At 37.4% G+C, this 14,565-nt stretch overlaps 1 protein-coding gene across 19 annotated transcripts in view; it reads right to left on the bottom strand.

Annotated features, from left to right (window-relative positions):
* The window catches only part of PHKB (phosphorylase kinase regulatory subunit beta), a 247,382-nt gene that overhangs the window by 203,481 nt on the left and 29,336 nt on the right, over positions 1 to 14,565 (bottom strand). For 15 of the 19 annotated variants that reach the window (XM_035282686.3, XM_035282687.3, XM_078358167.1 and 12 more), the window contains 2 exons: positions 2,800 to 2,889; positions 533 to 671 (listed from right to left, as the gene is read on the bottom strand). The exons of the other annotated variants lie outside the window; for them this stretch is intronic. In XM_035282686.3, the coding sequence (XP_035138577.2) occupies positions 533 to 671; positions 2,800 to 2,889 (229 nt within the window). The remainder of the gene's footprint in view (positions 1 to 532; positions 672 to 2,799; positions 2,890 to 14,565) is intronic. 19 annotated transcript variants of the gene reach the window in all.

The raw sequence follows: 14,565 nt of genomic DNA, 5'->3' as shown, positions 1-14,565 counted from the left end.
CCTAGAGACAAAAATTTTTGGTCACAAAGTCATAAAATCTTAGAACTGGTCCGATATTAACTCTTAGAAAAATGAAAAAGTTTAGGTCGGGCATGGTGGCTCACATGTGTAATCCCAGCACTTCAGGAGGCAGAGGCTGGCAGATCACTTGAGGTCAGGAGTTCCAGACCAGCCTGGCCAACATGGTAAAACCCTGTCTCTACTAAAAGTACAAAAATTAGCCAAGTGTGGTAGTGCATGCCTCTAATCCCAGCTACTAGGGAGGCTGAGGCAGAAGAATTGCTTGAACCCAAGGGGAAGAGGTTCCAGTGAGCCAAGGTTGTGTCACTCTACTCTAGCCTGGGCAACCCTGTCTCAAAAAAAAGAAAAGAAAAGAAAATGAAAAGGTTTAGAGGCCTAAAAAGGGATGTGGGCAGTCAGAGGTTACACAGGGAGTCAGCGGCAGAGCCAAAAGATAGATGCTGTTAGTCTTGGTCCTACAAAAACCTCCTACCCACCCTCGAAGTTGCTAGGAGAACATACACCAGCTCACCTGTATGCAAGAGCCAAAGCCCAGGCCCCAGCAGCACAGTATAGGCTGTCCTGGATCTTGGCCTTCTGGTCACCACCGCATGTTTTAGTGGGAAAGAGACCTGTAGTTGGACTTTGATATAGCAGCAATGTTGACTTGACTGCAATTGAAGGCAAGACAAAGAATGAACTGCACGGCCAGTGACTTTTCCTGGGCTAAATGTTTTAGTCTTCTTTGGTTTCCTCATCCCACTTCTGACGATTTTGTTTCTAAACGTGCTATAGTATAAAACTTCTGAAGATGTGGAAACAACTTCATGTTACTCCAGCCTTAGTGGGAATCCACCCTACATAAAGAAGTCTTTCCAGATTTTAGGAAAGGACTCAGCTAATTAGGACTTAAAAAACTTTTAGCACTTCCCTGGTAATGTCAATTTGTGTTAGAAATCTTATTAGTACAACATCAGGTACAGAGGGAAAAAATGATCAACCAAAACACTAAGTATAATACTTTTTAAAAATCAGTTCAACAGGGAAACTTAAAGCAAATGCACAAGAAAGAGTAGCATACATTTGCGAAATCACAAAGCACCTCAACTGCTACAGTAAATGATCAACAATGTAGGAAGGGTGAGGGGAAGATCACAGAACAGGCCGGAATCCTGTGTTTCACCAATGACTAAATTGTTCCTAGTCTTCAGAGGAGTGTACAGTATTTATTTTACTTTATTATACAGGTTAGGAGAATGTTTAACATTTTAAAAAGGAATTCCATCCATATATAACATGAACACAGAAGCAAGTAAACAATTTTTTGTGAACATTTTACTTAAATAAGTCTGAAATTAATGCTTTATTATTTTTATAAATGAGCTCTAAAATAGGAAAACACATACACTAAAATTACATTTACGAAAAGCTATTTTATTGTTATCTAACTATAAATGAATGGGTAACGTTTTTCCTAAAATACATTACATTAACCTTATCTGGATTGGCAACTACTTTTTTGTTTTGAGACAGGGTCTCACTCTGTAACCCAGGCTGGAGTGCAGTAGCATGATCATAAGCTCACTGTGGTCTCTAAGCCCTGGGCTTCAGTGATTCTCCCAACTTAAGCTTCTAAGTAGCTGGGTCTACAGGCACTTGCTACCGTGCCAGGCTAATCTTTAAACTTTTTGTAGAGATGGAGGGCTTGTTATGTTGCCCAGGCTGATCTCAAACTCTTAGTTTCAAGAGACCTCCCATCTTGGTCTCCTAAAGTGCCATGATTACAAGCATGAGAGATCACATCCAGCTATGCTATCTACCTTTTAGGATAGTTTTTCAAAGGTCAAAAATACTCTGTTCTGTCACAGAGATTACAGAATGTAAATTTCTTTCTGTTTTTCTAAGACTAAATTGATCTTACCCAGAAAACCAGGGTATTTATTATTTTTCCCAGTGTAAAGAATTAGTCCTAGAAGTCTAAAATACATAATTGACATTAAAAAATATATATAGTTAGTTTTCTTTAGGTAGTTATTGCCAAAAAGATAATAAAACAGGCAACTTAATGGATGCAAGAATCTTGACCAAAATAAGTGAGATTGAGATTTCATATGAAGTTGAAATAGACAAAAAATCTGTTATCTTAAGGGGAGAGAAATCAAATTTTATATTTTCAGCCATACTAGTACAAGTAAATGGCATAAAATATAAACAGACAAAAAGATTAATAGGCATTCTAATATATGGTCTGACAAACAAAGAGGAGTCCCACATACACATATCTGAAAGCTGCTTACTCACATTGAGAACAAAATTTGCAAGGCTGATCCTGGAAAAACAAAATAAAACAAACAAAAACCAGGGCTCTGATATTAATAATATTAACCTGTGATTATCTCTTGTACCTTAGCAAATTAGAAATGGATATAAAAAGTTTAGGACTATCTGGAAACCATTTTTAGGTAAATGAGCAAATTAATACTTGTGTGAAATATTTGTGTATTAATCAAAAACATCTTCAAGGTCTCAAATCTGGTAATGTTTATGAAGATTTAAAAGACACAGAAGATATTGGTGACAATTTTTAAATTATTCAAGGGCCAGATATAATCTTCCAGATTCCTTTTATAGTCCTGGTATTAATATACAATTGGAATATAGAGCTGCTTAAGCATTGAAAGTACCCCAACATCCCAATGACAGAACCATATTACCCACATACTGTACATGACTTAACTAGGGCAGAGGAACTACTAATGGCAGCTATCTAAGGACATGTTTTCCTCAGGTTTTGCTCACCAATTCTGTAATAATGATCCAATTTATCCCAGAGAGTTTCATTATCAGATCTTGGAAGATTAATGCTTTTAAGAGGTTCATAAACTGATCCTAAAGGAAAAAATAAAAACTCATCAAATTCAGTCATTTTCACAAAGATAAAGAAATATTCTAAATAAATGACGAAGCAATACTTAATCTAATTTCCATTGTTTTATGGGAAGTACCACACTTTACTACTTGTAAAACTTTTTGATGGGGGAACAAGAGGGAATAAAGTACCTTTGACAATAAATACAGAAGAGCTTGAAATGTCATGGAATAGTCCCAGCACTCAATCCCACTAACTGATGTGTATGCGGTCCGAACAACTCAGTATCACTGATACTCATGTGGGGGCCATTTGTCAATAGATTCTAGTGATTAAGAAATATGCCTAATTTTGCGACCATAAATCCAAACAATTCCTTACGCTAATGTTTCATCACACAATTTTTTCTCAAATGATTATACCCTGAAACCCTCAATGAAAGAAGATAATGTTCACATACTCCAGCCACTCCACGAATATTCAGCCAGGTTTCATGCTGGAGTTCCTACTCCTTGACTTTCTCCCGGCTAGATGATATTCTTGCCTTATTATCTGGACTATAAGCAAATCATTTCTGCTTCTCAGACTTGAAAACTACCCCAAGATGTTAGCAGAGTCAGCTGCTCAAAAGCTACAAAATACACAATAATCATGATAATCTGCCACAAAATGGATACAGAAAACTGTTCACTTGACTAGTGCACTTTCTCAACTGCTAACTGAAAGAAAGGTATCTGAACCTTCAGCCATCAGACTAAGTACTGTCTCTCATTCTTGTTAAAAGCACTCAGAAATTATAAACATCTCAAGGTCACAATTAATCCACCTCTGGATTCAAGTAATGTATATCATATAGTCTAAGAACATAGCACAAAAATGAACCTATAATTTACCTAGTGGGGGAAAATCACATTGACAAGAATTATGTTTCTGTTTTTAAAGAAAATTAAAGCCTTTATCCTCATAAAATTGCTATGTCCAACATGCTAGTTTAAAGTCAAGGTTTTGGGAAGCCTATATGTTTAGGCAGATAGTAACATTAAGAAGGAAGGAAAGAAAGGGCCTATACATTCAGGCAACAGTCCCATTATCTTCTGTTGAAAAGATAGGTAATTTGTAGATAAGACACGCTCTGAGAGAAAAGAACATTTTCTTACAAGAGTATTCACAATGGCACCAACAGGAATGGTTCCATAGTGAGGAACGGAGAGACCTATCAACAGACAGAGCATCAGTACTCCTTGCCTGCTTCTGCACAGAAGGGAAAAAACCAGCCACACCCCACCCATGCCCCTTGCCTTCCTGTATTTAACTAGCTCCATGCAGGTATAAGTTTATGGGTAGCCTCAATCAGAAAGGAATAATATGCCACTGCTAGAACATAAGGTAATAAGCTCTAAGAGTCTATATACTCCCAGTGAAGCTCATCCACTAAGAAAGAAATTAAGTACAAATAATCATAATTTACAAATTGTACATTTGTATATATAAAAATTAAAGGGGACACCTTTGCTGGGGTGGAAGAATTGTGGGTGAATAACATTTCTGTTTTTATTTAGACCTCTATTAGTAGAGGTAGTATTTTGCTTTACATGCGAAAAATAAACCACCAAGAGTATATAATTCCATTACAATTAGTTAAAAGATACATGTGCATATGCATACAGAATATGCAAAACTGAAATCTACCTCCATTACAATGGTAGGTAAATTGATTTTGAAAGATTGTTTTAATGATATTATATCATGATTTTAGATTTTAAAATATTTATTTATTTATTTGTTTGTTTGTTTGTTTATTTATTTTTAAGACGGAGTCTCGCTCCGTTGCCCAGGCTGGAGTACAGTGGCACAATCTCGACTCACTGTAACCTCCACCTCCCAGATTCAAGCGATTCTCCTGCCTCAGCCTCCCCATTAGCTGGGACTACAGGTGTATGCCACCACGCCCAGCTAATTTTTGGTATTTTTAGCAGAGATGGGGCTTCACCGTGTTAGCCAGGATGATCTTGATTTCCTGACCTCGTGGTCCACCTGCCTTGGCCTCCCAAAGTGCTGGGATTACAGGCATAAACCACCATGCCCAGTGTCTAGAAATATTTATTTTTAAAAGTGCTAGCATATTTAAGACCAAAGGGACTACAGTGATTCTGTCATCTAATTTTTCAAAAAAAGGGAAAAAATGGAGTTTTATTAGAGGCAACAATAAATGAACAAAAGGAAAATCAGATTTCTCAAGAAAATAAGTATCTACTCAGTAAGAGGTAAAAGAGAAGATGTTCAAAATGTAGCAGAAAAGCGTAAAAGTAAAATCAGCTAAACTATACAAAGAACGACCATGGTAAGTCAGGAACAGCTTGGTTCGATAAATGTCATTATTTTAGTGATCACCATTGTATTGTTTCTAAAGTAACTGCATAAAATTAAACAAGGATATTCCAAACAATTTATGGTAAAAAAATACCACAAATCTAAGTCAAAGGAAAAGTAATCAATGTTAACATTTTAAACAAAGATAGGACATCTGGAAAGCCTCAGTGCCAGTAAAAATGTGGAGAGAGCAATTAACAGAGCATGAATTCCAAAAGCAAATTAAAGAGATGTGAAATAACAGAAAATTCTGCTAAATGATTAGAGTTCCAACTGAAATGAAATTGTAAAATGTTAATTTTTCTTTTCTATGCTTTTCCCATTTTAATTGTATCTATATACAAACATCACAAGGTAAAATAAAACTTATCACTGAGAGAAGAAAAATAGCTCAGAGCAGACTGAGCTAGGTGAGGTATGCAAAACTTATCAGGCCCAGTAAGACAAGAGTGTGGGACTTCAATCACATCTTCCTTTCTCTGTACCCACGTCCAAGGGCCATGTTTACAGGCATTTTTGTTCCTGACTAGCTGCCTTACCCATTATCTACCTGTTTCTGGAATTTGTGATACAAAGAACAATATATAGCTAATCAATAGCTTGTTATTTTAATATAAGTTACTGGTAAACACCTTCGAAGCTGCGTCTTCTTTCCTCTAAAATCTACTTGTAACTGATGCTAATCAGAGTATATATTCAGGGCAGCTTCTATCTACGCTTCCATGTAGCCATTCTCAAGCTTTAGGAACCTCCATACTGAATCACATTTTCTGAAAGTAGTTAGTTAAGGGGTAACATTTTGGCACCCCAGATGGGACCTGAAGTAGACCTCCAGAAATCCCCACTGCACTTTACCAACAATCGGCACCTTGGTACCAATGCAATGAGTCATCCTTCACCCAACCTTGCCGAAATCTGCAGGATTCTCTGGTAATGCCGCTGCTGGGATCTGAATCCTCCCAGGTTGATTGAGGACTAAGACTTTATTTAACTCATATACATTCTTAGCTCGCTGGGGTTGGAATGAAGCTCTATAAAAGGTAAGAGTTTCATTTGTAATTCTCTTGAGATTGTTGACCTCAGATCTGTGACTTTCATTTTTCTCTGAGGTTAAGGTTTTATTTTGAACTACTAGTTGGAGTTTTTCAACCTTTTCTGTAGTTTAAACTTTGGTTTTTGAAAAGAGGAAGTGAGTCTTTGTGGCTTAAGTGAAAAACTTGTAATTTGAAAAACTGATTAGATTCTGAAGCTTGGTTCAATTGTCCTAAAATGTTCTTGAGTGACCAAAATAACAAAAGACCCTCTATGTGTCCCACTAAGTTTCTGGTTATTCAGAAGGAAAATGAAAATTATGGACAACAATATCTCTAAAACCTAGACTTCTTCCTTAAAGAGTGACCCACCATTAGAAACACCAGCTGTATTTATATTTAATGCTTTTGGTGCCTCTTCATGCTAACATTTAGAAAACTGGTCACAAATAACTAAAGATGACCCCAAATTACAATGGTCAAAATAGTGTACTTTTAAAATACCTCAACTAGTTTACATGTGCTCTCAATTTTAAAAAGCTAGCTCTAAAATAAAAATAACTGGGAGAGATATTTTCAATACTTAGAAGCTTCTAAAAGAGGTTCTGACAAAGTTATATATTTGCGAAAGGAAAATATAAAATAGTATGAAGTGATTTTTAAAATGAAAAATGCTGCTGAAATTGTTCCTCTTCTGTTTATTCTTTATTCTAACTGCTCTTCCCTTTCTCCCTCCAACTCTTGGTGTACTGGCATCATTTCAAGAATGAAACAGCCAAGTATAAAGAGATCCCAGAGAACCTCCAACTGGCCTGTACTCTGGGAGGAGTGTGCAATGGGGTGGAGCCTCTGGAAGTTCACAGTTTGCCAGAGGGAGGAGCCTGGCCTCCTCAGTTCCAGGGTGGTGTCTAGGATTCAATCTATGAGGTGGGAAGTTAGCTATCAAGACTTTCTCTTTGCTGAGAGCCCCTGTTTCCCTTTGTTTTCCGTTTTGTCCATTATTCTCACCCTTTAAAAAGCCTGTGAGCCTAATCTCTCATGGTCCTGTAACAAGGACCCCGTTTTTAGGTGAAACAAGGAGAAAGTCCTACCACAGGTTAGCACCCAAGGTGGGGCTTGAGAAAGGGTGAGATGCAAACCAAATCACTTTCTCTCTCATTTCTAAGCCTTTTCATCCTCAGACTTCTGAGGGTAGGGGAAACCATGTCCCTACCGCCACCACTCCTGGATGTTGAGAAGCTCAGCCTCAGTCTTCAGGGCATTTTCCTTTCTTTTTTGGAACAGAAGGGCTAACGGTGGCTCCCACCCCCCTCCCCTCCCTGCCAGGGCTGGGTTGCATGAATCAAGGGTGCCCAATGGCAGGCAGCACTCCCTGCCTTGCATCCATGAAGCCTTCCCGTCCTCCAGCCAGCAGGTCCCATTCCCAAGGACAGGGATTAAGTCTTTCTCCTGGGTGGAGGAACCACTTGCATAAGAGTAAGAGGTTCCTCCTCAGGCATTTTAAACTGGTTTTTTCTTTCCTTTTCTCCACAAGGTCAGAAGTTGACTTTTAAATGAGCTTTTTTTTTCTTTTAGAAAAACTAAGCTAGGAATTATAAGGATCACTGTTTATATTCTCTGTAGAATTTTAATTGTGAAAAAGGACTTGTGAGGCTCGTCTTAATCTGTAGCCAATCTAGTGTACTTTGCACATATTTCCATGGCAAACTTTGCAGTGGGCCTCCATCTTGTTTTATGTCCTTGCAAGCAAGACCTGCAGCCACGTGGCAATGTTTTGTTCTAGGCTCACCATGCTAGGAGTTCAATCCTGCCTTAGGGAATGAGTTCTTCCCTAAGTTCTTCCAGCATTTCAAGTGCCAGAAGTATAACTTCCTAAGGAGAGAAGGATTTCACAATGTAAAATCTTCAGGAAAATGTGAACTGGAAAATGCTTCGGTCAGTTTTAGTGACATAGCCTGTGATGATGGGTCTGGTGAGTATTATTGCAGACCACAGTACCCAGTTTTAGGAATGTGGAGAAAGGAATTCTGTTGATTCCCTTGAGGAATCTGTAGTGTATTTGTATGCATTTGTATGCATACAGATCTGTAGGAATCTGTATGCAGTTTGATTGCTGCATGATCTTTGCAATTTTTTTGCTCCCTGCCCCTTCATGAACTGCCTTGGATTTTCCTTTCTCTAAGACCTTAGAAAAGTTTGAAAGCCAGAAATATCAGCCATTAGGCCTAGTTAAAGTCAGGTATTAAGAAATTTAAAAGACCCTTATTAAAGACTTCTCTGGCTAAAAGTCAGTTTAATTAAAAGCAGATACTCAAGCTCTAACAGCCTGGGACTCCTTAGAAAAACCAGGAGGTGCCGGATACCTCATTTTGCAAAAAACTCTGTTTTTTTCATGAAACCCAGGAATTGGAAACAGATAAAGCCCTCTCCTAATTTAGGGTTCTGTTTTGGATTGTGTTGTCTGGCATTTTTGACATGGGGGTATCAGAAATTACTTCACATTATCAGAGAGAGACTGGCAAATGACAGGTCTTGGAACTACTGAATCTTCTTCTGTCTGCCTGTCCGTATAGCTATATCGGTGTTGAGTGTTACAGCTCTATAAAAAGAGCTCTAACTAATTGGCCTAAAGAAAGGAAAGTGCTTGGATCAATTATATTATAAAGGGAAGAAAACAGCTGTGGTACCTTTTAGTTCATGTGATTTTAATCTTTGAGAAATAAAAACAGCCTTAAAGATTATTAGTAAAATGCAGATATCATCAAAATGTAAATAGGTGGACTAAATTATGCAGGTTAGATACTAGGCTCACTAAATGTATTAAAGTTATAAACCGCCTTTTGGGTTTTAAGAACTATCTGCCTTGCCTGATCCACAACTGGTAAGTCAACTGACATATAGACATGGTTTTATAACTCGCCAGGTTTTACATTAAAGTTAAATTTGCTAGGAGTTACCATTAAAACACATAATTGCAGCTACTGGAAATAGATTTATATGCTAGATGTATAAGAACAACAAAATAGGCTGGGCACAGTGGCTCACACCTATAATTCTAGCACTTTGGGAGGCCAAGGTGGGTGGATCACAAGGTCAGGAGATTGAGACCAGCCTGGCCAACATGGTGAAACCCGTTCTCTACTAAAAATACAAAAAAATTAGCTGGGTGCGCCTGTAGTCCCCACTACTTGGGAGGCTGAGGCAGAAAAATTGCTTGAACCCAGGAGGCAGAGATTGCAGTCAGCCAAGATCATGCCTGCACTACAGCCTGGATCTCTGTCTAAAAACACAAAACAAAAAAAAGAACAACAAAATGTGTTATTAATGAAAAAGCATAAGAAGGTGTGAAAATGTGTATTATTGGCTAGGGTTAAAGGATTGTTTTGAATTAGACAGGATAAAGCTGAAAGTTCAAACAAGCATTGGAAGGATTGTGGAAATTAATCTTGCAGAGGAGGCTTTCTGTGTGAACATAATTGACTAGGTTCTGGGAGTTACTATGTGTTTTCTCTGTGGGTTGAGCATTGGAGTCAAAGCAGAACAAGGTACTCTTGGGGCACTGATCTGCCCTTTGGCAAATCTGTAAAGGGTTATAAAAGGTTTTGCTTCATTAACATTTCTGAGTCATCATTTTGACAAAATAAATTATGTATGGTAATCTGGAATTCAATTTTATAACATCAAGTGTTTTAAACCTTTAACGTATTTAACAGGTTTCCCAAAATCAAACTTCAGCTTTGAAATTGACTTTCCTGACATCTGACTTTTGGGAGGCTTCAGAAGGCCGCTGGAACCTCCATAAAAGAGGTAAACAGGATCATCTGACACGTTTAGTTACATGGAATCGCCAAAATAATGTTCAGTCTATGTTAGATTATATTTTGGTGAATACTAATATTTGTTCCAAAACTATATGGGATTTCTAAAATTCTAATGTGTATGTGCTAGTAATCATAATTAAGGTTATTATGTTATTATAAACCACAGAGATAAACAAGTTTTTTGTCAACTGTGCTTCTAACTATAACTACCCTGGACATTTTGCTATTCATAGACAATTGTCTTCCTTCAATCCTTTTCAAAAGATGGTTTATAATAAGTGATAGAACTTTGACAGGTGCTCATAAGTACAGGTTTCTGATAACTTTGGATCTTGTAACATTGGAATAAAGAAAACATGTACAAGACTCATGAAGAGCTGAAATGTTTATGAATATCAAGAAATCAAGAACTAAATGGATAGTACTCAGAAAGCTGAAGCAATCTCTTTGACTTTTGCTTGAAATATTGCTGACCCTTGTTTTGTTTTTCAGAGTGAAGGAAACTTATTTTAAACTATTTACAACCTTTAATAATTGAGTAAAGTATACTCCTGTGAACAAAATTTAGAGCATGTTGGAATCTCTGCCTGATTCGAGAACTTGGAAATTATCTGTGAGTATTCTTAACTTACGGCAATATAGTTGTTTGCATCACTACAATAAGAATCCATTTTTCTTTTGCAACAGGATGCAATTGGAGAAACTGGTTGTTTTACCAAGATTTCACTGGAAGGGTATGCTTCCCTTTAAAGAGTCAAGCTCAACTTGCATAGCTGATAAAAACCCTATGGTAAAAACTGGCCTCGTATCATTGCCTATGCAGTTCCTGTACAGGGCTACTGACCTGTGGTCAGTAAAGAATGTCACTTTCTAACAGGCCTAGGGTCCTCTAAATTTATCTTGGGACCTTAAGAGGAGGAGGTCACCCAACTCACAGGTATTTGAGGATATAAACCCATGGCTGGGCTCAGCTTTAAAAGGTCTTATCTGAGATTCCTTGTGGAACAGAATTCCATCAAAGCCAATCTAAAAAGCTTATGTAGAAATAGTTATTCTTGTTGCACTTTATGCAAATAATCAGGACAAGTATAAGACTAAAGTCTATTTTGCAAACAACTCGGTCCTATCACAATTTTTTTTTTAACAAAAATGAGGACTAGAAAAAGATAAATTATGTTTCAAAACGTATCATACATTTATCATTAAATTCTAAACTCATTAGTTGTTTTTACGTTTTTGCCTACATTTTTAGACTAACCCTGCTTGTTCCTGTGAACCAACCAGCAACCTCCAGCTGCAGCTCAGAAAGAACAGGAGAGATGGGTAATGTAAAAATCCAGATTAATATTCTAGTTCTGAGCAACTATCCTGCAAATCCTGCCAGGGAATGGGAACAAATACGTTGCCCCTCATCTAAATATGAAGACAATAACTGAAATCTAGAAAGGTATAAACCAAAATTAAAATTATAAGGCCCGCAAACCATCTGAATGGACTTCCCCCTCAGCCAGGGCACTCTTAAAATTTAACCCAAAAGACTGGTTTAGGCCATGCCTGGAAAAGGGAGACAGACATGCCTCATTATACCTCTCTGGCATTAGCATCAGAACAGACTTTACAGCTGATAAGAAACATTTTATAACCAATTCTCTCTGAAGCCTACTATCTGAAGGCTTCCTCTGCAAGTAGGAACTTTGGTCTCCATTTTTTTGAGACAGAGTATCACTGTGTTGCCCAGGCTGGAGTGCAGTGGCTTGATCGTGGCCCACCACAGCCTCCACCTCCTGGGTTCAAGAAATCCTCCCACCTCAGCCTCTGGAGCAGCTGGGATTATAGGTGTGTGCCACCATACCTGGCTAATTTTTGTATTTTTTAGAAACACAGTTTCACCATGCTGCCCGGGCTGGCACAATCCTTTAACTTAACTCAGACATTCCTATTGATCCCAAACTCAACCAATTGTCAACCAGAAAACTGTTAAATCTACCTATAAGCTGGAACTGCTTCAAGTTGTCCCACCTTTCTGGACCCCAACAATGTATTTCTTAAATGTATCTGAAGTCTTGTGTCTCCTTAGAATGTATAAAACCAGGCTGCACCCCCCTCACCCTGGGCACATGTTCTTAGGACCTTCTGAGGCTATATCATGGGCCATGGTCACTCATATTTGGCTCAGAATAAATCTCTTAAAATATTTTACAGAGTTCAATTATTTTTGTCAATAAGGGCATGAAATTTTAAACATATACATACTTAATACTCATAGTTGTAAAACACAGGAAAATGCACATTTCCTAATTTTAAGATACTACATACTAACAATTTTTTGAAGTGAAGAAAATATATCACTAACAGAGTAAGTTTTATTTAAAAACTGATTCAAGTGTATAAATTCACAAGACACAAAAACAGTTGTCATTAATATTTTGGTGCATTACTTTCGGGCATTTATTTCTTTAAGCAAAAATTAGAAATATATGTAAAATTTGCCAACCATGAAATCATAATATTTATGCTGTTTTAATTTTGGACATTAGTCCTTTTGTCACTTACCTCCCTACTAGTCCTTTTCTGTCCTCATTCCTAGATAACCATACTTTTCTCCATATTTACACAATCATAAACAAAAATGCATAAATAAGGGACGACTATTGTTGCTTGTTTTGTGGAACAGGATCATGACACAGAGCCATCCTTATATCTTTCTCCTACCATTTAACATATGCAGAAAGCAATCCAAGGTGATGGTTCTAATAGATGCTTTATATTCCATGACATATAGTACAATTTATTCAACTATTCACCCATCATCTGTTTCTTGTTCTTACCATCATAAGCAATACTGCAAAAACATCTTCATACAAAGGTATAGGCAGTGGCGTGTTGGAGACAGCTAGTAGCAGTTGGAATGAGTATAACTATTAAATGTTTAGGAATTTTAGAAGTTGATCGTATACCACAGTGTTGAAAAATAAATTTTATAACCTTGTAAATCAGTGATTAAAACCAAAAGTAATAAATATTCAAAACTCATCACTTCCTAATTATTTTACTACATTTTACTATTATCTATGCCACTGAATTTATTTTTACCTGTATTTCTATAAATTTAAAATACCACATAATAGCATGTTACAACATATCTCTTCCCAAATCTTCATTTAGTGACATCATGTAGAATTGAGTAGTTGTAACAAAGACTATATGGTCTACAAAGCCTAAGATATCTACTATTTGGCCCTTTATAGAAGTTTGCCCATCTCTGATCTAAATTCCCAGAAGCAGTATTGAACTAAATAAGTATAATTTTTACAAAATAATAGCAAATTGCTTTTTTTTTTTTTTTTTTTAAACAGAGTCTCACTCTGTTACCCAGGCTAGAGTGTGGTGGCGTGATCTCTGCTTACTGCAATCTTCACCTCCCGGGTTCAAGTAATTCTCCTCCCTCAGCCTCCTCAATAGCTGCGACTACAGGTGTACACTACCATGTCCAGCTAATTTCTTCATTTTTAGTAGAGACAGGATTTCACCCATGTTTAACAGGATGGTCTCGATCTCTTGGCCTCGTGATCTGCCTGCCTTGGCCTCCCAAAGTGCTGGGATTACAGGCATGAGCCACTGTGCCCAGCCACAAATAGCATTTTTTTTTATTTTTTTTTTGGAGACGGAGTTTTGCTCTTGTTACCCAGGCTGGAGTGCAATGGCGCGATCTCGGCTCACCGCAACCTCCGCCTCCTGGGTTCAGGCAATTCTTCTGCCTCAGCCTCCTGAGTAGCTGGGATTACAGGCATGTGCCACCATGCCCAGCTAATTTTTTTTATTTTTTAGGAGACACGGGGTTTCACCATGTTGACCAGGATAGTCTCGATCTCTTGACCTCATGATCCATCTGCCTCGGCCTCCCAAAGTGCTGGGATTACAGGCATGAGCCACCGAGCCCGGCCCCACAAACTGCATTTTTTAGAAGGCTAAAACAATTCCCATTCCTATGAGAAGTTTTAAGTGTCCCATTCTTTTAAAAGGTTTTCCAAACTGTTACAAGTAAATTAGTATCTTACTTTTACTTAATTTTCATTATCCATTCTGGTAGTGATAATGAAAATGGTCATTTGGATTTGCTTTTCTGTTATCTGTCTATTTCATTTTGCCATTTGCCATTGTTTCATTAGTCTTTTTGCTAGCTATTTCTAAAAGCTCTTTGTATATGTTTGCTATATAGCTAACATTCCCATTGCAAACATTTCCCAAGCCTTCATTAGTATATCAATGTTGTAATATAAAAAATTTTACTAGTCAAATACAACTATCTTTTCTCATTTGGTTCTTGTTTTCTTGTCTGTTTAAAATGCTTTATGTCAGGCTCTAGGTTATACATATATATAGTCACCATGGTTTTCAGCTAGGATTTTTATCATTTTAAAAAAATAGGAATTGGGCATGGTGGCTCATGCCTGTAATCCCAGTTACTCAGGAG

This window comes from Callithrix jacchus, chromosome 20 (assembly GCF_049354715.1).
Source record: "Callithrix jacchus isolate 240 chromosome 20, calJac240_pri, whole genome shotgun sequence".
Lineage (NCBI taxonomy): Eukaryota > Metazoa > Chordata > Mammalia > Primates > Cebidae > Callithrix > Callithrix jacchus.
The sequence above is the reverse complement of the archived record's forward strand: the minus strand, read 5'-3'. Positions and strand labels throughout refer to the sequence as shown.